Below are 26,248 nucleotides of genomic sequence, written 5' to 3'. Positions count from 1 at the left end.
CAAAATATGAACTGGTACGAAAAACTTAACCATGATTTCTAAGTCAAAAGGGGCCATAATTCAGCCAAAATCCTTGATGGAGTTATGTGCTCTTGCCTATAACTGGCCATGGTGGTGGTAAACAAGTGTTGAAAGTTTCAAAGCCTTATCTCAAAAGACTTTGTCAAAATGTGGACTGGTACGAAAAACTTAACCAAGGTGTGACGCCGACGCCAACGCCATGGTAAGTAGGATAGCTCTACTTATTCTTCGAATAGTCGAGCTAAAAACTATGCATAAAGGGCATTCAAGTTTGCATCGCATGTATCTCGAAAAGTACTTGACTTGGTGTCATAAAACATTAGAGGATTGTTATAAAATAGAAAAGTGGAAACTCCACAGGTCACTCAACACAACAAAAATGAAAATGTTGCGGCCCGTTCATGGACCGTAGTGGAAATGCATGCTACCGTCCACGCCCTCTAGCCCGGGGTTGAGCAGAACTCAACATTTACACATGCTACAAGTACAAAAATAATTTAGAGACATCCACAGATGTGTTCATACGGCAATGCACATGGCACCTTCAATGGTACGCTTGCATGTAATTCCATGAAAAGCAGCGTATGGTCCCCCAGTTAAAGTAATGGGCTTGCCCTAAACGAGAAAACAATGAGCAGAACTAAACAAACTGGAATTTAGAAAGGGGATCTGAGGTTATAGAGCCTGCATATCACAGGAACTGCCAAAACACAAAATTAAAAAGCAGGCACCATATCAAAGGGGTGATTATGCAATACCCAAAGCTATGAAAGCGGGAGTATTGGAACCACCAAGGCCGAAATGTTCAAGCTGAGAAACTAAGCAGTACCAATAACACGACATAAAAGTCGTGCTGAACGATCTGAGAAGATCGAAATATAACAGCCCTGATTGAATGTATGGGGAGACTTTTTAGCCCTGCTGTGATAATAAAATAGAAAAGTGGAAACTCCACAGGTCTTAGTGTGTGAAGATTTCAAAAACTTACAGAAAAAGGTAAAGCCAATACAGTCTCTTATCAACATTTGATTGACATTGATTTTTATTGATTAAAATCTGTTGTCTGGATTTCAATTTCAGTTGTGTACAACACAGATGTTTATATAGTCAGAAAGCCTTACAAGCAATTTTCACGTGCAAAGCAGGCGGAACTACCAAACTATTTCAAATTAAGGGGACGCATATTGCTACATTCACAGTTCATACAGCAATGCGGAAGGGGTGCATATTCAAGAAATCGATGGTGGGAAAATAAAAAACATATTCCTAAACTGATATAATACTGATGGACACCTGTAATATTCAGTATTTTGTGGATAAGGATGTGGTACTATGAATGTAATAGGAAAACAGAGGTCTTTGTGAAAGTACATTCAACACAAAATATTAAGCTTTTGTATAAGGAAAATACAGGTTTTTTACAATAACAGTGTTCCAAATAATGTTGAAGGGATGAGATTTTCTTTCTAACACACCAGGTTTGCTTAAACATGTAAAAATTTAACGCCACGTCTGTTAATCTCGGGATGGACGCCATATTTCTCATTGATAAAAAAAGTAAACAAAAAAATCAGAGTGGGATTAGCATTGCAAGGGCATAACATGACATTCTACACAATGAATACCTTAGAAAAGATATCTAAGATGCTACACAGGTCAGGCGGGTTAAATGCATAATGTCGATCACTTGAAATTCATCTTGAAAAGGTGGTTAATTTTACTTTGTTTACATGGTTTTTAATTTTCCCACGACTTCTCGGCGATTCACTGCAAATGTATTACTGCGCCTGAGGAAAGGTAACTCTAATAAACAACGGGAGACAACTTAGGTGTCAGCACGTGTACGATTTTTAAAAAAACATGTCGATGATTATAATTTCTTATCAAATAATGAATCCTATTCAGATATTCGTCTTTAATATTAGAAAATTATTAATTTCTGTGGACATTTGTCAAAAAATATTACTTACAGTGGACTACTTTGCGCATCAAACTGGTTTCCGCTTCAGTTGTGAGGCACTTCCGTTATACTTTTTGACAATAACAAAACACAAAATGAATCAAAAAAGTCACTTATAAACCGACTGCTACTTAAATCAGTGTAAGTAAAGTTGTTGTTACAACATTATACATGTTCGTTACGTTATGAGATAAAGTTTATCTTGAACTGCATAATCCATTAATTACGTTTAGATGATATTGCATTTACAACTTATTTGACCCCGTTTTTTTACGTGAATGACAGCATTCTCGTGCAACTCGTGCAAACAGAGTTATGAAAAGTATGGTGGAGAATTCAAGGACAAATTATAAATGACATTAAAGTGAGGATAACTGTATATTCGTCCAGTTTTGATCATTGACATTCCTGCTGTGTATTAGTAACTTTTGTAAACAAGATTAGAATGTTGCTTTTCCACATATACACATTGACTGGACCTCTCAACCAAATTTCATACCTTACTTTAGGGATTTTTAAGACAATACATTTTCAAAAGTTTGTTGAATGTGTTTTGATATTTAAGTGCATTGTAGTTCATGAATACCAAGTTAAAAATTAATAATGGCAACATTTCTAGGCCTTTATTGTAAGCCACTAGACTTCTGTAACGATAAATGTTTAATGTATTAAGGGGAACATACTCTTTTAGTTTTGGAATGTGGCATTCCCTGACCACCGTATCTTTTCTTATGCACTACTTTGTAAACAAACTAAATAATGAGTTTTAGCTCACATATGCGAAATGAAAAGCAAGACAGTGAACTTATTTCACATTTTTTCTTTAAATTAGAATCTGTAGGACATTGATAAATGTTTGGACAAAGTGAAGCACTATTATTTTCGCACCAAAAAGTCTTAATTGTTGACTTTGAATGTACACAAGAAGTCTTATGTAATTCAACAATAACTTTCTTCTTTCAGTTTTTCTCATTTTTATTTTAGTAAGCAATACTTTGTGTACTTATAACAGTTGAAACAGTATTCATTTCATTTACCAAAACCTTGTACTTTTTTGCAGGTAAATTTTATAATACCCCAGCCACTTTTTTCTAATTTCGAAGTATGCGTCCCCTTAATCAACATTTGAAGGTTTTTTCACATGTCAGGATACAATCAGTCATCAGGAAAAATGATTTACTAACACATTATAAACCAAGTGTAGATCACTGAAACCTGACAGTAATGTTATAATTATGTCTAATCAAATCACCGTTTAAATTATGATAAACGTGTTACCCACTTATCATTTTAATCGGAAAGACACATTAATCAACACCTAGCTTTGTTATATCCTGTAATAAACAACAATCAACAGGGGTAGACATGTGTGAAAATATTCGAAAACTGTTTACAGCACTGTCCTTATTAGCGGTATCAGATTAATGTACAGTAAAGGAGTGGATAATTTATTTGTATCTGTATCAAATATTACACTTGTGGTCCAAATTTCTTTGCCATTCCTTCAAAAACAAATAAGTTCATGTAAAACAAGGGACCACCACAATTTTGTCCCCATGGTCATGATTTGAACAAACTTGGTAGTTGACCACTGGACAATACTAAATGCCAAATATCTAAGATATCTAAGGTCTGGGCCTTATGGTCTTAGACAAAAAGATTTTTCCTATATAAGTCAATGTAAAATAAGGGACCCCCTCCCATCGGGCATGGTACATATTGACCCCAAGGGTCATGATTTGAAGAATCTTGGTAGAGAACCACTAGAGCATGCCACATACTAAATATCTAAGCTCTGGGCCTTATGGTTTAAGACAAGAATTTTGGTTTTTCCCTATACAAGTCTATTCAACTCCTGGGTCATGGCCATTTTTAACCCCAGAGAGATAATTTGAAAAATCTTGGTGAAGGACTACTATATGATGCTACATACCAAATATCAAGGCCGTAGGCCATGTGGCATTGTACCAGAAGATTTTCAAGGTTTTCCCTATAGAAGTCTATATAAACCATGTGAGCCCCAGGGCGGGGCCATATTTAACCCAGGGGGATAATTTGAAAACTCTTAGTAAAGGACTACTATATAATGCTATATACCAAATATCAAAGCCCAAGGCTATGTTATTTTGTACAAGAAGATTTCCATGTGACCCCAAGGATTCGATTCATATTTGACCCTAGGGGGATAATTTGAACCATCTTGGAAGAGGACCACTAGATGATGCTAGATACCTGATATCAAAGCCCTAGGCCCCATGGTTTTGGGCAGGAAATTTTTTTTCTTTCAGTTGCCATGGCAACAAGAGTTCTGCACGTACTTCAATTATTTGAATAACTTTTAAAGAAGACCATCCAAGGAACATTCCTGTGAAGTTTCATCAGAATTGGCCTGGTGGTTTAGGAGGAGATGTTGTTTAAAGAAAAATGTTGACAGACAACGCACAATGGAAAATCACTGATCAATTTAATGGCTCACCCTTGAGCACTTTGTGCTGAGGTGAGCTAACAAAACCCCAGATGCAAAATTTCACTTGCTGAATAATATTTGACCACAGGTCAAATACATTTTAAGATTCATGAGACACAAATTTTAAGGTCCTTTTATGCAAATTTTTGTCTAGGTCAAGGGCCATAACTCTGACTGTGCAAAAATCCCAATCCCAGGTTACAACTTCACATCTTGTAAGGTTTGATTACTCTGTGTCAAATACATTTTGAGATATGCATGACACAAACTCGTCCATATGGTCATTCTTACAGTACAGCAGTTATATGTGAATTTCTTGGTTAAACCACTCAAATTGCTTGAATTAATTGATATGATGGAATTATTGTGAGATACATTCCGCTGTAAGTATGTATAAATTGATTATGAAATGTATTGAAGAAACACTACCAGTAATCTAGCTGTAAACCACATTCATCACTGGTGTGTCACTTACACCAATAGAACATTTTTACTCACCTATTGTGGGAATTGTTGTAATAAACTCATTATTTTTCATTTTGAAAAGAAGACTAGTTTTCCCAGCACCATCCAGACCTAATATCACCACTCGCATCTCTATCTTTGGTCCAATATGAACACGATTATCCTGTATATAAAACATAATAAAAGAATGTGACAGCGTATCTTCTCAAAGAATGCTATTTGAATAAGAATATTTAGTCATTACAATAATTCAAGTCCATTCTGATGAAATATACTTGGAATTAGTGTTATTATATTCTTTTTTTGTTTTTAGCTCGACTTTTCGGAGAAAAAGTAGAGCTATTGCACTCGCCCCAGCATCAGCGTCGGCGCCGCCATTGGTTAAAGTTTTTGATAAAGTCAAATATCTCTTTAACTATCAAAGCTATTGACTTGAAACTTGAAATAGTTATTTACTATCAAAGTCTACATCATGAGAAACAATCCCCATAAATCTTATTTGGATTTTGATGGAGTTATGCCCCTTTTTTACTTAGAATTTTTGGTTAAAGTTTTTGATAAAGTCAAATATCTCTGTTATTATCAAAGATTTTGACTTGAAACTTCAAATAGTTATTTATTATCAAAGTCTACATCAGGAGAAATAATCCCCATAACTCTGATTTGAATTTTGATAGAGTTATGCCCCTTTTTAACTTAGAATTTTTGGTTAAGGTATTTGATTAAGTCAAATATCTCTGTTACTTTCAAAGCTATTGACTTTAAACTTAAAATAGTTATTTACTATCAAAGTCTACACCAGGAGAAACAATCCCCATAACTCTTTGAATTTTGACAGAGTTATGGCCCTTTTTAACTTAGAATTTTTTGGTTAAAGTTTTATAACGATTTTACTGGCAAAGCTCTAATTCAGTGTCAAGCACTGAGAAAAGTCGAGCGCACTGTCTTACGGACAGCTCTTGTTTTATCACTATTTCATGAAATAGTTCTGCTTAAGCCTGTGCTAGTGAGCATAAGAAGTGCTGCATTTTTTTATTAGATTACAAAAAATAGCGATATTAAAAAGAAAGATTTCAATGTTAGGAATTAAGCGAGCCTTGATGGCCTCAATAGCATACCACAGTTATAAGTTTACTTCACATTCCGCCCCCCCCCCCCCCCCCCCCCCCCCCCACCTTCAACACACACACACACGAAGTTTGTTCCCAAATGAATAAGTTAAGCTGACTGTTTGACATCTGCCCCTCCTCTCCCAATAAAATGGAAGGTAGGACATTAACCCCCACCTCCAGTGCTTATTTCCAACATGGACATTTGGCCCCCATCATATTTCTGTTCCAAATAGGTTGTTGGAACTTCAGAAAAGATCATTATCTTATTGCAGGTAACAATATCTTTCTTTGTAACAACTGTTAAGTAGATATTTGTCTAATTTACAAGTTTAGTTGTCAAAATCAAACCATTATAATGTCTTTATGACCACTTTTGTTACTTATTAATAGTCTATTATTTAACTTTAAGCTACAGTCACACATACGGATATGTCCGTGCGTTGAGGTACGGTGCGGATAGGATAAGTCTGTGGGTGTATAACTAAGGAGCAGTACGTCTTAGTACGGGAAAAATGGTGAGAAACAGAAACAAACAAAATAATACAGGACGCGAATAAGTACAGATAGGTACGAGGTACTATGTTGAATTACGTTTTACTTCGCCTTGCAACTTGCCCAGCGCACGGACGGGTCTGCGGTAAACTACGTTGAACTATGCTTAAGTACGAGCAGCCTCGGATAACTACGTTCCGCTAAGGCGAGGTACGTAACAGCACGGATAACTACGTTTAAGTACGTTTAACTATGGATGAATAAGTTTCAGCCAAGTTGGACTAAAGTCACGCTCAAATGGCTATGGTTCGCTCAAACTTTTGTGCATGTTCAAAAGTTGGCGAAACTTGCAAGTTTGGAATAAGTTTTGAATACGTTTTGACCACGTTTTGGTACGGATTAATACGAATGACTACTCTGAGGTACGGCTCAGGTACGGATTGATAAGGATTACTACGTTTCTGTCCATAGCTAGACGTAGCTATCCGCGCCGTATGTGTGACTGGGGTATTACACCTGAATGTAATTAGCATATTTGTAAAAAAATTTACCAGTAAAACATTAGTTTTGGACTTAAAATTGACTTTTAGAGAAGTTTTGATAACAAAAGACAAAATAACAAAATAACATAAACAAGAGTGCAAGAATGTCACAATATACACCCGTCGCAGCAAATTAGCAAATAGCACCTGTATTTGCAAATGGAATCTTCAATTTTGTGATTGTTTAGTAATTATTGTAATTCTTTTGTTTTTCTAAGTCCACAAAAAAACTCCTTACCAAGTAGAGATACCTTAAAATACACCTAAAATTTGAAAGTAACAACTATGTTGTACCACAGAAAAGTGGTCTTGGTTTTTTCCTACGGTCAATTAAAAGAAGTTACAATATAGGTTACAATATAGGTTACAATATAGGTTATTTACAACTAAGGGAAAAAAAAAAAAAAAAAAAAAAAATCAAAAAAAATTTTGTAAGTCCACACAAAAATCCTTACCCAGTAGAGAAAGGTCAAAATACACCTCAACATTGGATGTTATATGCATGTTGTACTACAGAAAAGTGGTCTTGATTTTTCCCTACAACTAGTAATGAAAAAGTTGCAATATGAGCTATCTATAGTAACAACAAAGGGAAGTAATTCTAAAGAAGGGACCTGCACATGACACTCCATCTCATGATGGTTTACAATTGTGCCAAGTAACATCAAAATCCCTCCATGCATGAAGAAGATATGGTTCGGACATAGTTTTCATTCTTGTATACTTTGACCTCCTCGTGTGACCTTGACCTTAGATCTAGGGACCTGGTTCTTGCGCATGACACTCCGTCTCATGATGGTAAACAAATGTGCCAAGTTCCATCAAAATCTCTCCATGCATAAAGAGGAAATGCTCCGGACAGTTTTCATTCTTGTATCCTTTGACCTCAAAGTGTGACCTTGACCTTAGACCTACGGACCTGGTTCTTGCGCATGACATTCCGTCTCATGATGGTGAACAATTGTGCCAAGTTAAATCAAAATCCCTCCATACATGAAGAAGATATGCTCCAGACAAAGTCTGTGGATGCCGCCCGCCCGCCCAACCGCCCGCCCGTCAGGGGCGTTCCCATTATACGTCCCGTTTTTCAAACGTGCATATAAAAACAAATATATCTACTGGAACATAAGACAAAGTATTGCATGAATATTGGGAGCAAATGTTCACTCCAACAACTGACAACTGCAGTGGCAATACAGAAGTCCCCTACCGGTGAAATAAATTGTGACCTTGACCTTTGACCATGGGTCAACCATGGCACATGTGGCCAACACATAGTCTAATTATGGGGAACATTTTTAAATTAAAAAATCCTTCAATACAATTAAAAGTAATGGAGCAGAAACAAATTTTACGTGACCTTGAACAGTGACCTTGACCTTTCACCGACAAGAATAGATCATGCACTGACACATTGTCTCATCATCGGGAACAGTTGTAGCACTAAGACAATTCATCAATACATATTAAACTTTTGAAGCAGAAATTTTTTTTTACTTGACCTTCAAAAGTGACCTTGACCTTTGACTTACAACCATAAGTCATGTACTTGCATAATCTACATATTACCTTGTATTCACATAACAAGTTTTATGAACCTAGCTTGAATACTTTTTTGAGTTATCGCAGGATCCAGATTTTTGGACGGACGGACAGACTGACAGACAGACAGACAGATGGATGAACAGAGGTCATTTCTATATCAGTTCCACCAGTAAGGGACTAATAATAGGCAATAGGGGTTGGGGTGGTGGTGGGTGAGAAAATGTCCTATCTAGGGGTTGGGGTGGTGGTGGGTGAGAAAATGTCCTATCTACCATTTCAACTAGGAGGCAAATTTTTCATTTGGGTGGGGGCAAATGTTCTACATCCCATTTTGATACATTTCTGAAAAATATGCAACAGACCCCTTCAAACATGTAAGAACAGTTCTCAAGACAAACCTCTCAATCTCATTGCACAATTGTGGCATTAACTCCTAAACTAGACACTCTGTATGTATTCCCTGAATATATGTACAAGTTCACCTTACTGAACATTTCCAGTAAATGTTGGAACAAGAATACTCCAACAAGTCATATACAGCATTTCTATAAAATTTCAAAAGGACAGAACTTATTAACTGATAATGTGTGCAAATTCACTGTATACTATCATATTTCTATAAGTCAGGGAATTATACATTGAAACTGTCAGAGACCTTTTAATTCTTATTTATTTATTACATGTATACAATATAATAAATTCTGTAAATTGAAAAGGGCAATAACTTTAACTGTTGAAACAATGGTCCCTGTATTAGCTACAAATTTGGTGCCAGGGACCAGGCATGGTCAAGCTTTATAGAGGCCCACCAGCCCATTCTTCTTGTAAAGCATCTTATCTCACAGAGTACTAGTTATATGGCATCAAAACAGGACTCAATAAATTAGTTTCACATCTACACCAAAATAAAAATATGTTGTTCCAATTCTTTTCATACACAAGTTGTCCCAGAACCACATTGGACAAGCAGTGAAGCAGTTTCAAGAGTACCCACCTATACTTACAGCTAATCCGAAACCTTCAGCTCTAGTGAGCTTACTATACAATATTGATCTGTTTTTTTTCCTAACCTTAGTGAATGTAATGGGTATCTGGGGATCAAGCGTAATATGCTCCTGTAGATCAGAAAACTGTTGTTGTTGTTTCTGTACTGTCTCTAGAAGTACACCCACTTCAGGCTTTGCCAGTAGTACTTTTGTATCATCCTGCAATCACAGAAAAAATAATATATAATAATAATCATATGTGTGCTGCACAAGGGCTAAGTCTGTCAGCAGTTTTCAACATACAATTGTAACCATTACATATGATTAATCAAAGTAGGTTTTAGTCCTTTTTGTAGTTTGTATTTTGTGATACTGAACACCTTTTACCTACTGATAACTCTTAGTCACCCTTCATTGACCAAACAAAATTTAACTAAGAAGTTTGACTACTGTATGCCCAAGCAATCCCCTTACTATTGAGTGGACACTGTTTTCAGCCTCTGTGACCTTGATCTTATTGAATGGACACTGTTTTCAGCCTCTGTGACCTTGATCTTATTGAATGGACACTGATTTCAGCCTCTGTGACCTTGATCTTATTGAATGGACACTGATTTCAGCCTCTGTGATCTTGATCTTATTGAATGGACACTGATTTCAGCCTCTGTGACCTTGATCTTATTGAATGGACACTGATTTCAGCCTCTGTGACCTTGATCTTATTGAATGGACACTGATTTCAGCCTCTGTGACCTTGATCTTATTGATTGGGCACTGATTTTAGCCTCTGTGACTTTGATCTTATTGAATAAACACTGATTTCAGCCTCTGTGACATTGATCTTTAACAAAATGATTCCAAATTACAATAGGATTCATCTACTGACCACAGGCAATCATCCTATCAAATTTTGACTATCCTGTGCCAAAGTATTCTCTAGTTTTATCATTTACCATTTTCAGTATATAGTTAATTTCAAGGTCACTGTGACCAAAAAACAACAACAACAGGGTTCATCTACTGACCTAACCCCTTTATTATATGCACACCAGGCAAGCAGTTTTACACTGATGGTGACCTAAACCCTTTATTACATGCACTCTAGACAAATAGTTTCATACTGATGGTGACCTAACTTCTTTATTACATGCAATCCAAGCAAGCAGTTTTACACTGATGGAGACCTAACCCCTTATTACATGCACACTAGACAAGTAGCTTCACACTGATTGTGACCTAACCCCTTTATTACATGCATTCTAGACAAGTAGCTTCACACTGATCCTGACCTAACCCCTTTATTACATGTACTAAGACAAGCAATTTTACACTGATAGTGACCTAACCCCTTAATTAAATGCACTCTAGGCAAGCAGTTTTACACTGATGTTGACCCAACACATTTATTACATGCACTCTAGACAAGTAGTTTTACACTGATGGTGACCTAACCCCTTTATTACATGCACTCCAGGCAAGCAGTTTTACACTGATGGTGACCTAACCCCTTTAATACATGCACTCTAGGCAAGCAGTTTTACACTGATGGTGACCTAACCCCTTTAATACATGCACTCTAGACAAGTAGCTTCACACTGATGGTGACCTAACCCCTTTATTACATGCACTCTAGGCAAGCAGTTTGCACTGATGGTGACCTAACTCCTTTATTACATGCACTCTAGACAAGCAGTTTTACACTGATGGTGACCTAACCCCTTTATTACATGCACTCTAGACAAGTAGCTTCACACTGATGGTGACCTAACTCCTTTATTACATGCACTCTAGGCAAGCAGTTTTGCACTGATGGTGACCTAACTCCTTTATTACATGCACTCTAGACAAGCAGTTTTACACTGATGGTGACCTAACCCCTTTATTACATGCACTCTAGACAAGTAGCTTCACACTGATGGTGACCTAACCCCCTTATTACATGCACTCTAGACAAGTAGCTTCACACTGATGGTGACCTAACCCCTTTATTACATGCACTCTAGGCAAGCAGTTTGCACTGATGGTGACCTAACTCCTTTATTACATGCACTCTAGACAAGCAGTTTTACACTGATGGTGACCTAACCCCTTTATTACATGCGCTCTAGACAAGTAGCTTCACACTGATGGTGACCTAACCCCTTTATTACATGCACTCTAGGCAAGCAGTTTTGCACTGATGGTGACCTAACTCCTTTATTACATGCACTATAGACAAGCAGTTTTACACTGATGGTGACCTAACCCCTTTATTACATGCACTTAAGACAAGTAGCTTCACATTGATGGTGACCTAACCCCTTTATTACATGCACTCTAGACAAGTAGCTTCACACAGATGGTGACCTAACCCCTTTATTACATGCACTCTAGGCAAGCAGTTTCGCACTGATGGTGACCTAACTCCTTTATTACATGCACTCTAGACAAGCAGTTTTACACAGATGGTGACCTAACCCCTTTATTACATGCACTCTAGACAAGTAGCTTCACACTGATGGCACCCTAACCCCTTTATTACATGCACTCTAGACAAGTAGCTTCACACTGATGGTGACCTAACCCCTTTATTACATGCACTCTAGACAAGTAGCTTCACACTGATGGTGACCTAGCCCCTTTATTACATGCACTCTAGACAAGTAGCTTCACACTGATGGTGACCTACCCCTTTACTGCATGCACTCAAGACAAGCAAGATAAATCTGTAGCATTCTCTGCTTACAAAAATCATTTATATTTTCAAAGGATGTCAGTTTGATCCAAATGCCTCATTCTTTACTTAATTAATATAGCTGAAACAGCTCACATATTTTAGTAAAAATACCTCATTTCTTACAGAAGTTGCGGAGTAAAAACAAGGCTGTTTGAAGTACAAGTGTACCAAGTTTAATTTGAAATCCCTCATTCCTAACTTGTTACTAACCAAAATTATTTCTGTCCGAGAGATCAATCTGAAATGCAACTGAATTTTGGTATCTCTAAAAGCTACCTATTAGAACAACTTTGGTTACAATTTTTCATTCTTAAGTCAATTATTGACTGACAACCATTTTTCTGTATTGATAAGAAATTTTGATTGCATCTTATAGGAGAATCAATGCAAAATCCTCTAAATTGTCAGTCTTAACTCTGGGGTGTGTACTATAAGCAAGTGCAACGTGTAGGTGAAAACAGACAGCAATGCATTTATTACTCACACTCTTAAGAGTGGTTTCACACTGATGACAAACAGCTGATATCTGTGACAACAGCATGGCCATATCTTCCTGTTGTTGCTGTAACATGCACAATTTCTCTCGGATGTGAGTGTCTACTGTAGTTAGAGCAGTAATCTCTTGTCTGTTTAATGTCTCACGCAGTGTATGAAAATAGTTTCGTATTTTTATTCTTGCCTCTTCTATTGTTCCAGGTTGCTAAAATAAAATTTCTTTTTATTCTTGACTTTGCTGATATCTGGATTATTAACACCATGTTGATGTTGTTGGTAACAAAGGCTTATCATAAACAGAAAATGAAGTAAGTCAATACAATTCCCCTACTGGTTTTATTTCTTTACATTAAGGTACCTACATTTACAACCTAGCATATAACTTCACATCATTTAACATAAAATGTAGACAGGACCTTCACCTAATAGACTTATGGAAACAAGAGGGTCATGATGACCCTGGATCACTCACCTGAACATGTTTCAAATGTCAAACTGATGCTAAGATATTAAGAAAGTAGGCCAGTAGATTATATTCATGGTCAATGAAAGTCAGTTTTAAGATCGGTGTGCAAAACTGTATATGTCATCCAAATTTCAAGGCTGTATCTAAACAAAACAAGAAAGTAGGTCAGTAGGTCAAGGTCACAGCAAAGTGACCCCTAATTACTTGGGATCATCAGGTGATTATAATTAAACAGTCTAGGAAATATGATCAGATAATTTTTGAAGTACTTTTTCCTATTAATCTCATATAAAAAATAAGTGGCCCGGGGCAGGGCTTTAAATGGACCCTGGGTCATGATTTGAACAATCTTAGTAAAGGACCACTAGACAATGCCACATGTAAAATATCTAAGCTCTGTGCCATTCGGTTTCATTTTTTTATGTTTTTCCAATAGAACTCTATGTAAATTCAAGGGACCACGGGGCGGGACCAAATTATTGACACTAGGATCATAACTAGAACAATCTTGGGTAAAGTCCGCTAGACAATGCCACATACCAAATATCTAAGCTCTAGGTCTTCAGGTTTCAGAGAAGATTTTTGAAAATTACAATATAGTCATATAGGGAAAATAAGCCCCCTGCCCTGGCGGCCATGTTTTTTACTGAAATAGAATGGCTTAAGCAATTTTGGTTGTAAGTCACCTCGAGATCATTTCTACAAAATATTTTTGAAATCTAGATAACAGTTTCTGAGAAGAAGAATTTTAAAGATTTTCCTTTCAGTTGCCATTGCAACCACAAGTTTCTTGTGGATTTTAATTCTTTAGGCAATTTTGAAAGGGGGCCATCCAAGGACCATTTCTGTGAGGTTTGGTGTAAGTCTGCCCAGTGGTTTTGCAGAAGAAGATTTTTGAAATATACAACATAGCCATATAGGGAAAATAAGCCCCACCGCCTGGCAGCCATGTTTTTTTAGCGAAATAAAACAGCTTAAGCAATTTTGGTAGAGGGTTGCCTAGAGATAATTTCTGCAAAATATTTTTTAATCCAGCCAACAGTTTCTAAGAAGAAGATTTTTAAAGATTTTTCCTTTTGGTTGCCATGGCAACCAAGGTTCTGCATGGATTTCAATTGTTTGGGCAATTTTGAACGGGGGGGCACCAAAAGATAATTCCTTTGAAGTTTGGTGTAAATCTGCCCAGTGGTTTTGAAGAAGAAGATTTTTTTTAGAAATTGTTGACACACGATGGACGACTGAGGATGTTGACACATGACGGATGACCGACATCGAGCGATCATAAAAGCTCAAATTGAGCCTTTGGCTCAGGTGAGCTAATAAAAATGGGAAATTTTCTCTCTTTGAAACAACTATCAACTTCAAATGAAATCTTACAAGGTTGTTTCAAAACTGGCTTTTAAATATCAATTTTTGACAATGTAATTGTCTTAAAGCATTGAAAGGCTTGCTGTAACAGGTTATTCCAATTTAGTTTGACACTTCCTATCTAAATTAAATAGCCTAACCATTCAAGTTACATTTTAGCAAGTTTAATAACCTAACAAAATAATCAAAATAACTGGATTTTTTAAATAATTGTAGTATGATTCATTTTTTTTCATGAGGAACCATTGTATCTTGCAAACAGTTGAGACAAATTGTGCCTATCAATGCAATACATACATAAAATGTACCACTTAAATGCTGTTTCTCAAAAAAACACACAAAAAAAACAAACAAAAGCTGTCCATAAGACAACCAATGCTTGACTATTTGAATTATTGTCCCACAAGCAGGAAAATATCCTAAATGTTAAAATATCTATAGAGTTTCAATCCAATATCTGCATTAGTTTTGGAGATAGTAACTTGCTTGCAAAACTTAAACCAGAAGTTTTTATGTTAAAATGGGGACATACTTTTGCAAAATACATGTCAGAGTTATGGGACTGGAGGCTATGATCTAGTTATAGAGACAGTTACTTGCATGTAAAACTTTAACCAGGATTTTCTAAGTCCAAAAGTGGGCATAATTTGCCTAAAAATACATGTCAGAGTTACGGGACTTGATCTTGTGAGCTTGGTTACTGACCTAGAAAAAGAAAACATAAGTTTCAAAGCTATATGCCTTTAAATAATAGCTATATGTACTTGCAAATCTTTAACCAGGATTTTCTAAGTCCAAAAGGGAGCATAATTGGGCCAAAATGCATGTCAGAGTTATGGGACTTGATGATTTTTGATATTTATAAAAAAGATTGCTCCATACTTATCAAAGTTATGGCCCGGACAAGCTCTAAAATGACCTCTGACCTCTAATTGTGACCTTTGAACTATAAGATAGGAACCTGGGGTTTGCGCAAGACACTCTGTCTCATTGTGGTAAACATTCATGCCAAATATAAACAAGATTTCTTTATGCATGTCAAAGTTATGGCCTGGACAATATCTTACATGACCTTTGAGCTCCAAGTGTGACCTTGACCTTTAAGATAGGAACCTGGGGTTGGGTTAACATACATGCCAAATATAAAAGATTGCTCCATGCAAGTCAAAAGTTACTGACTGGACAAAAAAAAAAAAATCCGGACAGACACACGCACTTACACTTTAACTAATGCACAAACACTGAACAGCTATTTGTATGACTATGTCTTCACTCCGCAAGCAGGCTCGACAAAAATAGGAATAAGACATAAAAGTCATGAAAATATACACAGTTCCACTTCATGCTGGTAAGTACCGCCTCGGTAGCCTAGTGGTAGAGCGTCCGCTTCGAGTGCGGGAGGTCGTGGGTTCGATCCCCGGCCGCGTCATACCAAAGACGTAATAACAATCAAAGGCCTGAATGGCCTGAGACGGCTAATGATTGATGTACTGACAGTATAGTCTACCAGTTTCAGTTTGTTTTTAGTTTTTTTCTTAAAATTTCATAACACAGCTCGATATTTACCCAAAATATTATATCCGGATAGGATTACACTTTTCTCCAGTTTGAACAATATATTTTACAAATTGTGATGATACGAAGACATTTAGCAGCAATTGGCAGTATCTGACATTGAAGTTTACGGTTAAATTACCTCTTATTTAAATCTTTTCATAAAAAAGTTGTTTCGTTTCGCCAAACATAGACGATCTACTTTCGATTTCAAAAACTACAAGAAAATACAATTTAATGTTTCGCCGATTTGTTTATTTCTCGAAAAATAAGAATTAAAATCATTTTTAATATCAGTAGTAACTAAACAAACCAGTAAGAGCTTCTTCTTCCGATAATTTATCCGTTTACTGACTGCAAAATTCAACCCACGCAAAGTTTATAGAAATCATACGATGCGTGTTTACGTTCAATGTGGGAGAATTAAGGCTGATCGGCTATGTTACCTAACGCATCCAGACGATTCAGATTTTGTTTTTAAAAAAGCATTGTGTGCGTTTCTGTAATTTTATATACGTTTTTATACGCTTAGAAATTATTAGACATGCGTATTTGCATTATTTCTATACGTAATTTACGCTAATACGCATCTTATCTGGAGCCCTGCAGTGAAACTATTTTTTGTCTTTCGCTGGATGTTACCCAAGCTTTGTAAGCCTGCGCAATTCTTAAAATGCACATTTATGCTTAATGAGTTACATTCGAGAATTGCACAATTACAAGTCATAAATATGACAGATTACATCGTATATTGGTCTTGGCAAAGGGAATTGACACAACTTAACTTCATTCATGCAGTGAACTGTTTGAAATTTGAGAAATCTAATGGAACTACATCCCTTCACATGTTATTCGGTCCATTTAGAGAATCGTTGGATAGCAAGGACTCGTCAAAAGGCTTTCAGCCTTTAGCCGACTCAAAAAATGGTACAAGCAGCTTCCTCGCTTGGCGCTCAGCATTAAGGGGATAGTGCTAGGACTGGTCAGCCCGGTGTCCGTATAATGTGACTGGGTGGGGTATCATGCCACGTGTCTACGGCGTGATATTCCAGTGAGGCAGCACTATAAAGTTGGACATTGTGCTCACTGTAGAAACCGTCGTTTATATGACTGAAAAATTGTTGAAAAAGACGTTAAACCCGAACACACACACACTTTATGCTGTTGATAAATATTAAGTTTTACTTGATTTGCCTGAAAACTGAAGGAGTTGAGTACAAAAGCTAGAATTGTGTCCATAGGACATGGATGCTCCCACTTAACTCTGATATCACATGCCAAATATCAAGACTCTAGCTATTATTGATTCAGAGAAGAAGTTTCTTATATATAAGCCTATAGTATGTACATGTCACACACAGGGGGATGGCCATTTTTGACCTTAGGGCAATAATTTGGACAATTATGGTAGAGAGTCACACCCTTATATCACATGCAAAATATCAAAGCTCTTGAGAAAAAATTTTTATAGTCTAATAGCTGAAAACCTATTTCTAACCAAAAAGACCCATATCTCCAATGAACCAGAACCATTTGAACAACTTTGAAAGATGGCGATCCAGAGATCATTTGTGTAGTTTCATCAAAATCCATTCAGTGGTTTTGGAGGAGATGTCAAAAAAAATTGTTGATGAAAATTGACCACGCCTCCTGGCGGCCATGTTTTTTTAACTAATCATAAAAATTTGAACAATATTTGTAAAAGGTCACACAAGGACCATTTGTGTGAAATTCTTTTAAAATTGTGCTAACAGTTTTATACAAGAAGATTTTCTGTTTCTACTTAGTTACATATAGGGAAAAGTGACCATGCCCCCTGGCAGCCATGTTTTTTGATGAATCGGAATAATTTGAATAATCTTAGTGAAGGGTCACACAAGGACCATTTGTGAAAAATTGTTTTAAAATCAGGACAGTAGTTTCACATGAGAAGATTTTTAATGTTTCCACTATATACATATAGGGAAAAGTAACCACACCCTCTGTCGGCAATGTTTTTTGATGAATCAAATAATTTGAACAATCTTGGTAGTGGGTCACACAAGGACTATTTGTGTAAAATTATTTTAAAATCAGGCTAGTGGTTTCACAAGATTTTTTTTAATTTCCACTACATACATATAGGGAAAGTGACCACGCCCCCTTGCAGCCATGTTTTTGATGAATTGGTATAATTTGTATAATCTTGGTAGAAGGTGACATAAGGACCATTTGTGTGAAATTATTTCAAAATCGGACCATCGGTTTAGGTGGAGATGTTGTTTGAAGTTTTTTCTATTTTTAGCTCTGGCAGCCCCTATGTGCAACCAAGTGAACCGTTTGAACAACTTTGGTAGAGGACCACCCAAGGAACATCATGGCCAAGTTTCATCAAAATCCATTCAGTGGTTTTGGAGGAGATGTCGTTTAACTCCCTGAGGCCGATATTGTAACATACATGCTGCGGCGAGATAAGAATTACCACCTGACGTCGAAGAACATTATCTGATCTTATCATAAGCATGCAGGCTATTGAAATCATGCAAGAAAACATTATTAACTTGGGTATATATTAAAATAAACTTACAAAATCTTCGAAGTTTGAACAAATATTTTTATATCCAATTTCGTCCATAACTTATTTCCAAATAGAATAATATTTTCACTTCGAAATATTCACAATTTTAACACGCCTATTGCGTTTAATAAATATTTGAACATTTCTGATTTTCTTACTTTTTTCACATGTAAACATTAAATTCAAATATTAAATAGAAAAAAAAAACATTATTAACACAGAATATTTATATCAGCATTACTCGAAATTTAAACCCGTTTTTTGTGAGAATATCGACGGTTTATTTTGATGTATCATGTACACAAACGTTTTGTGACACGCGCTGAGACAGTTAGGTTGTAATATTTACACCCATCTTTGAAGAATTATTAAATTTACAAACATGCGTTTATTTACACACATATTTTTTTGTATTTCATGAAACATGTTTTGTTGTGTTATTTTTATCCATTTGTATCGTATCGTATGGTATGTAAGTGTACGGATATTTCAGCCTTCTAAAACTTAACTTTTCCGACCATTCATTTCTCTGACAATGGGATTTCATCGTCGGAATAATCATCCGACGGAACTGATATGTAAGAATCAGCATGATAATGAATATTTTCTTCTTTTTAAGAAATATCTCTGGCAGACGACATTATTATACTGTTTTTTATTTCCTTTACGTGACCGCATAATTACAAACATTTATTTTAACAAGGGAACTAATTATTAGCACAATTAATAATTATAACATCTAAGAAATAATAGCCAGTATGCAAAATAATTTTGCTTTTGTCAGGATTATCAAAAATCAACAAGTATGTGACACAATCAGCATGGTCTCGGTACTGCGTCTATACTAGTCAATCGCCGTCCTGGAGAGTCCTGATAACACCCGTAGTCGGATACCAACGCTACAGGAGTAGAAAATATAACGCCTATAGTCGCATTTCGGCCCCAGGGAGTTAAACACAATTGCTGATGACAGATAAGACGACCTGACGAAGGGATGAAGCTAAAAATGGGTCATTGCTTTCAAGGAAGAAGATTTTCAAAATTTTCCATAAGCCATGTCAGGAAAATTAGCCCCGCCCCCTGGCAGCCATGTTTTTTAAAGAAACAGAATTGTCTAAAAGAGTTTGGTAGAGGTCATCCTTGGAACATTTACGTGAAAATATTTCACAATCAGACCAGCAGTTTCTGAGGAGAAGATATTTACAGTTTTTCCTTTTGGTTACCGAGGCAAGCAGAAATATACTTTCATGACCTAAATTTGAAGGATTCTGAAAGGGAACCATCTAATGAATATAACTGTGAAGTTGGTTAAAACTTGCTTAGAAGTTTACGAGGGTATGTTCTTTAAAGAAACAGTGGACAACAAATTGATGGACGGATGACAGACAGCTGACATTCAATGATCCTAAAAAAATCACCATGAGCAGTTTGCACACAGGTTAGGTAAAACATTGGAAACAAAATTATGACCTATACATGATGCACTACCTGTCCCTCTAAGCAAACCCCTTAATTAAAATATGACAACACTGGATGGGATATACCTGTTGTGAGACGCTAGTACTCTCTGGATTTTGGATGTGTTGGTAACCACCCTCCAACTGTTGTATTGTTGAACCAATTCTATGTATAGCATCATTCACTTCTTCACCAAATGACTTGACATGTTGCACTGCATTCAGCATAAATGTACGGACCTGCTCAGCCTCTACTTCTAATAAAGCATGCTTTAAAAAAGAAAGAGCAAGCATTGCTAATGTTAGACTATACCTTTATCATATTCAAAGAAAGCTATCAGCAAAGAAAATACTAATATTCCTTTTTGGCAAATACAGTGCAACCTCTGTAGAGCAACACCCTTTGGGAGATACAAATATTGACTGTTATGAAGAGGTTGTTGTTCTGGAGAGGTAAATTTGATAGTATATTTTAGCTTAGAGGAATTTTGATGATGTTGTAAAAGAGAGGTTTTTGCTTAAGAGAGGGTCGCTCTGGAGAGGTTGTACTTTAGCAGAAATTTCAATAATTGGTGGCAATGATGTTGTATTTATGCTTCAAATGATAAGAAGGAATTCAGCAAATGGTTATTTCAAAATCTGCCAGCAGTTTCTCAGGATATGATTTTTTAAATATGTTTTTTTTTTTAGTTTTTCCTTTTGGTTGCCATGGCAACCAGAATTCTGCATGTATGACCTAGATTTGAAAGAATCTGCAAAGGGGCCACCACTACGGTGAAGTTTAATTGAAATTAGCTTTGTGCTTTAAAGAAATTATGGCTGATGAATGGACGATGGATTTACAATTTTACGAGGGTGGGATCAAAAGTAATGCAACCAATGGTGTTAAAAGAGAACTGAAGGTTGGATTAAGAAAATCTTTATTTCAAACCTTCAAAGTAATCTCCTTTGACAGATACACAACGTCTCAATCTTTTAATCCAATCCTTAAAAGCTTTCTGATAGTCTTTTTCAGGTATATCACTAAGGAGGTTAAATATGGCGGCCCCCAACTTTTGGCGGGATGTATATTTTCTGCCTGCAAGCTTTTTCTTGAGACGAGGGAAAAGGAAAAAGTCACAGGGGGCTAGATCCGGAGAATAGGGTGGGTGTTCTAGAACATATACTCCCTGTTCATTTAAAAATGACGTCACAATCCCAGCCTTGTGACTCGAGGCGTTGTCATTAACAAATGAATGCCTCGGATACCCGTCTTTGGTAGACGTTTCTGGAAATACTTGAGAAGCTTTTTAAGAACTTTTTTCTTATAAAACTTGGCATTCATTGACTTGCCTTTAGGTACAGGAACCTGGATGGCGAGACCTTTAGTAGTGAAAAATATGGCATACATAACCTTTTTCACACTTGCAATCCTTTTGGCAATACAAGGCCTTCTGGCATTTTTGGTGAACCATACTCGGTTACTAATTTTTCAATGCGGTTCAAAGAAATGTATCCAAGACTCATCACCTGTTACTACATTCATAAATGTTTTTTTATCGTATCTTGGAAACCTTTTCAAAAGCTTGCGCGCCATCTTAACGTGTGAGTTTTTGCTCATCAGTGAGCAAATGCGGGACCCACCTAGCACTTTTCTTCAATTTCAAAATATTTCGCAGAATGCGCAACACAGATGCTTTTGAAATGCCAACCATGTCCGCAATCTGCTGAGAAGTATATCTTGCATCAGAAAGTACTATTTGTTTGATTTTTTCAACAATCCTTGGACTACTTGCAGACTTAGGTCGACCAGTTTTAGGCGCATTTTTGACAGACTCCACGCCTGCACAAAATTTCCTAACCCATCTGCAAACTGTGGAAAAGGACATTTCATTACTACCATAAACAGCACATATGTCAGCATAAATGTCCTTTGAACCTCTTCCGAGTGAAGTGCAAGTCTTAATGTAAGACCTAATTTTGTTCGCATTTTTTACACTTTTATCATTCTCCTATCATTCTGTCTAACTGCCTACGAATAGGGTTTGTGCAAATGTGAATTGTGAGTGAGATATTGTGTCTACATGTATAGTTTATACGTCGATTGAAAGCTATTACAAAGGGGAACACTTGCAAGGCATGAATTTTGCACTCGTGCTAAAAATAGCGGTTATCAATAGCCAGTGGCATTACTTTTGATCCCATCCTCGTAAAAGCTCACCATGAGTACTTCATGTTCAGGTGAGCTAAAAGTGATTATGCATTTTTTGAAAACCAAATCACCGAAGGAACATTTCTGTAGAATAACTGGGGGATTGATGTGATATGACAATATCAAACAAGAAGATTTTTCCATTACATGTCAAATAAGAAGATGCTTTCCACTATATACATATAGGGAAAAGTGACCACCAGCGGCTGTTTTTGACGAAACACTGAATAATTTGTACATTCTTTGTAAAAGGTCACCCAAGAAACATTTGTGTCAATTTGTTTTAAAATTGGGCCTGCTGTTTCTGACAAGAACATATTTAAAGTTTCCAATAATAATCAATCTATAATTGTCTGCTAGCTTTCTTAGTTGCATAACACCTTTGTTAAACTTTGAATACATATTGTAGGCATCTGACAATTAGGCAATCAGGACTGTGTCAAAATTAGATTGTTTGCATAACAAATATGTAACGATTGGATCTGACAGATTCATCATGGAATCCAAAATTTATTGTTGTTGAGGATATTTTGCAAGTTTGTATCAAATCAAACCATAAATGAAGTCTCTATATGACTGCATAAGCCAGAATAGCAAATTTTGGCCCTTTAAGGGGCCATAACTCTGGAACCCATGATGGGATCTGGCCAGTTTTTGAAAGGAACTGAGATATTATGCATATACAAGTTGTGTGCAAGTTTGATTCTATTACGTCATACGCTACTCTCGTGCTCATATGAGATGCGCGCCAACCGTGACCGTGATTATTCAGTGCGCTTTGAGATTTCGTCGAGAGCAGACGAATCTCCGTCTACAGGTGCTGTAGATTAATACTGTGACCGTGCAGTAAACTTTTATCAAGGTGTCTTGATAAACTTTATAGTCTCTAAACAAAGTGTACTGGTTTAATTTCTTTGATAAATACAACGAGGTTGTATTTTTTTGAAATAAAAAATTTATAAGCAACGTGATTGCTTAAATCCTACTGAATAATTGTATTTCAGTTATTTATAAACTTCCGTTTATGGAAATTTTCCAACCTAATTGTTTGGGTTGGAGATTATTCTTCCTGTAATCAGCTGTTCAACATGGCGGAAAGTATGCTGCAAAATAAAAATTCGGCCAAAAATTCACCCCAAATAATGCAAGCTAAAGAAACAGGTGCTTCGCAGAAGCCAGATGCCGATGCAATTCAGCCAGAAGGTTCCTCGGGGAGGAAAGAAACTGGAAAAAAGTCAGAAAAACAGCCTGTAAAGTCATCAGCAAAGTCAAAGGCTCCTATCACGTGCAAGAAGGACTTGAATAAAGAAGTTCTGAAAATATTACAGGAAATGAACTCTAACATAAATAAGCAAGGTCAGGACTTGAAAATATTGTCTGAAAGAGTTGATACGTTGTATCAGGGCAATGACAGTAACCAGGACTCCTTTGACAGTAACCAGGGATGCTAGGATGATTCATATGATTATGATGATGAGGGCGACGAGAATAACCCCCCTAATTATTCTGATAATGATCATTCAGTTGGAAATGAAGATGTCCAGATTGATCCACACCCGGCTGAACCCCCATTCAAGAAACCGAAGACATTATTTCAGGGTCTTTCTGACAAGTTTCTGCTTGCAGATAAAGTGGACACGAATGTAAACGAAGATCTTGCAGACTTTGTCAATAGATCTTTTAGAAACGGTGTTCCAGAGGAAACAATTCAAGAAATCCTAAAAGAAGTACACAGACCACAGAACTGTGAAGCTTTGACAAAAACCAGAGTTAATCCGGGTATGTGGAGATTGCTAAAGGCACACACCCAAACTGAGGATGCAAAAATGCAGTTGATTCAAAATTGTGTTGTCAAAGCATCAATTAACATTGTAAAGTTGTTGCACAAACAGGGAGACACCGATTCACAAGCATTTGAGTTGGGAAGTAATGCCTTGGCGCTGCTGGGCTATTCTAACAAACTTATTAATAACAGACGGAAAGAATCCCACAAGAATGATTTTGACCCTAAATACTTTCCACTGACGTCACCCAGCTTACCCTATACAGAGTTCCTCTATGGGAATGAGACGGATATAAACAAGAATGTTAAGGACATTCAAGATATGAGTAGAATCGGTAAAGTTGGGCGTACTCCACGTGGTAGAGGATACAGAAGTTTTCCGTATCGAAGGGGAGGTCATGGAGGATTCAGACGTGGATATAGGGGTCGTGGTTACAGGCCTGCTGGAACGGCTGCTATACCCAGTTCCAACTACACAAAAAACTCCAAGGAGGGGCAGAAGAAGTAAAACAGGTTAGTCAGCAATTTGAGGCTGGTAGACTCAGATTTCATGAGGAAAATTGGAGAGAAATTACTCGTGATGAAAATATTTTAGACATTGATAGACACTGTCGTATTGAATTTTTGGATTCTGTAAATCCTATACAAACAAGATGTTTTGTCACAAAATTCAGTGAAAAAGAGTCACTGATTGTAGATACAGAGATTAAAAAGTTACTGAACATGAAAGTTATCAAAAAAGTATCTCATCATCCTAACGAGTTTATTTCTCCAATTTTCCTTGTACCAAAAGCAAATCCTGGTGAATACAGAATGATATTGAATTTGAAAAAACTGAACCAATTCATACCGTATCATCATTTTAAAATGGATACGTTTGAATCTATTTTAAGTTTAGTTTCTCCAGATTGCTTCATGGCATCTGTAGATCTTCAAGATGCATATTATTTTGTATTCATTGCGGAAGAAGACCAAGTGAAGTTGAGATTTGAGCATCGTGGTATTTTATATCAATACCAAGCTTTACCAAATGGTATTTCTTTTGCCCCTAGATTATTTACAAAGCTTATGAAACCAATATATGCGTCACTTCGTGTACGTGGATACAAAAATTCAGGGTATATAGATGATTCTTTTTTGTCTGGTAACTTATTTTCAGAATGTGAGCAAAATGTCAAAGACACGGTGAGCTTGATGTCAGATGTTGGTTTCATGATAAACAAAAAGAAATCAGTTTTAATTCCTACAAGAAAAATCACCTTTCTTGGTAACGACATAGACTATGAAAAAATGGTCGTTACTCTTCCACAGAAAAAAGTTTTCACACTTCTAGAAGAATGCAAACAATTACATCGGAAATCAAAAGTGTCTATTCAAAATGTAGCAAGAGTTCTTGGCCTTATGGTTTCAAGCTTTTCTGCTGTTGAATTTGGCCACCTGTTCTACCGAAAAATAGAAAAAGAAAAAATTCAAGCATTGAAAAACTCGAAAGGTGATTTTTCTTCGAAAATGTATGTCACAGATGAAATGAGAACTGAACTGAAATGGTGGATAGACAATCTGTCTTCCCAGGAAAGAGTTATAGATCATGGTAATGCAGATTTAGTGATTGTGACTGATGCATCATCCTTTGGATGGGCAGGAATATGTGAGAATCAGGAAATAGGTGGTAGATGGACTACTGCAGAAGCAGGGCATCATATCAATTATTTGGAACTATTGGCAGCCAGTTTGTCAGTCAAAGCATTCTGCATGCGTAAGAAAAATATACATGTGCAAGTACAGTTAGATAACACATGTGCAGTGTCCTACTTAAGGAACATGGGTGGTTGTAGGTCTTTAGAATGCAATTAATTAGTGCACAAACTGTGGGTTTGGTGTATGGAGAGATCAGTATGGTTATCTTCTACACATATTCCTGGAAAAGACAATATTTCTGATCATGGATCAAGAAATTTCAATGATAATGTCGAATGGAAGCTCAATGAGCAAATCTTTGACAATGTTACAAGTATCTGGGGCAAACCAGAAGTAGATATGTTTGCATCAAGGTTAAACTGTCAGTTGCCAA

General features: G+C 36.5%; 1 protein-coding gene across 2 annotated transcripts in view; it reads right to left on the bottom strand.

Moving 5' to 3' along the window:
• LOC123524441 (E3 ubiquitin-protein ligase TRIM23-like) overlaps positions 1-26,248 on the bottom strand; it is a 199,447-nt gene that overhangs the window by 48,733 nt on the left and 124,466 nt on the right. The window contains exons 5-8 of one of the 2 annotated variants that reach the window (XM_045302646.2): positions 20,291-20,473; positions 12,791-13,006; positions 9,675-9,809; positions 4,947-5,076 (exon numbers count right to left, since the gene is read on the bottom strand). In XM_045302646.2, coding sequence (XP_045158581.1) covers positions 4,947-5,076; positions 9,675-9,809; positions 12,791-13,006; positions 20,291-20,473 — 664 coding nt within the window. The remainder of the gene's footprint in view (positions 1-4,946; positions 5,077-9,674; positions 9,810-12,790; positions 13,007-20,290; positions 20,474-26,248) is intronic. The other variant, XM_053539898.1, reaches the window with a different exon arrangement.

The sequence above is a fragment of the Mercenaria mercenaria genome, chromosome 3, assembly GCF_021730395.1.
Source record: "Mercenaria mercenaria strain notata chromosome 3, MADL_Memer_1, whole genome shotgun sequence".
Classification (NCBI taxonomy): domain Eukaryota; kingdom Metazoa; phylum Mollusca; class Bivalvia; order Venerida; family Veneridae; genus Mercenaria; species Mercenaria mercenaria.
This window is presented reverse-complemented; position numbering and strand designations above follow the sequence as displayed.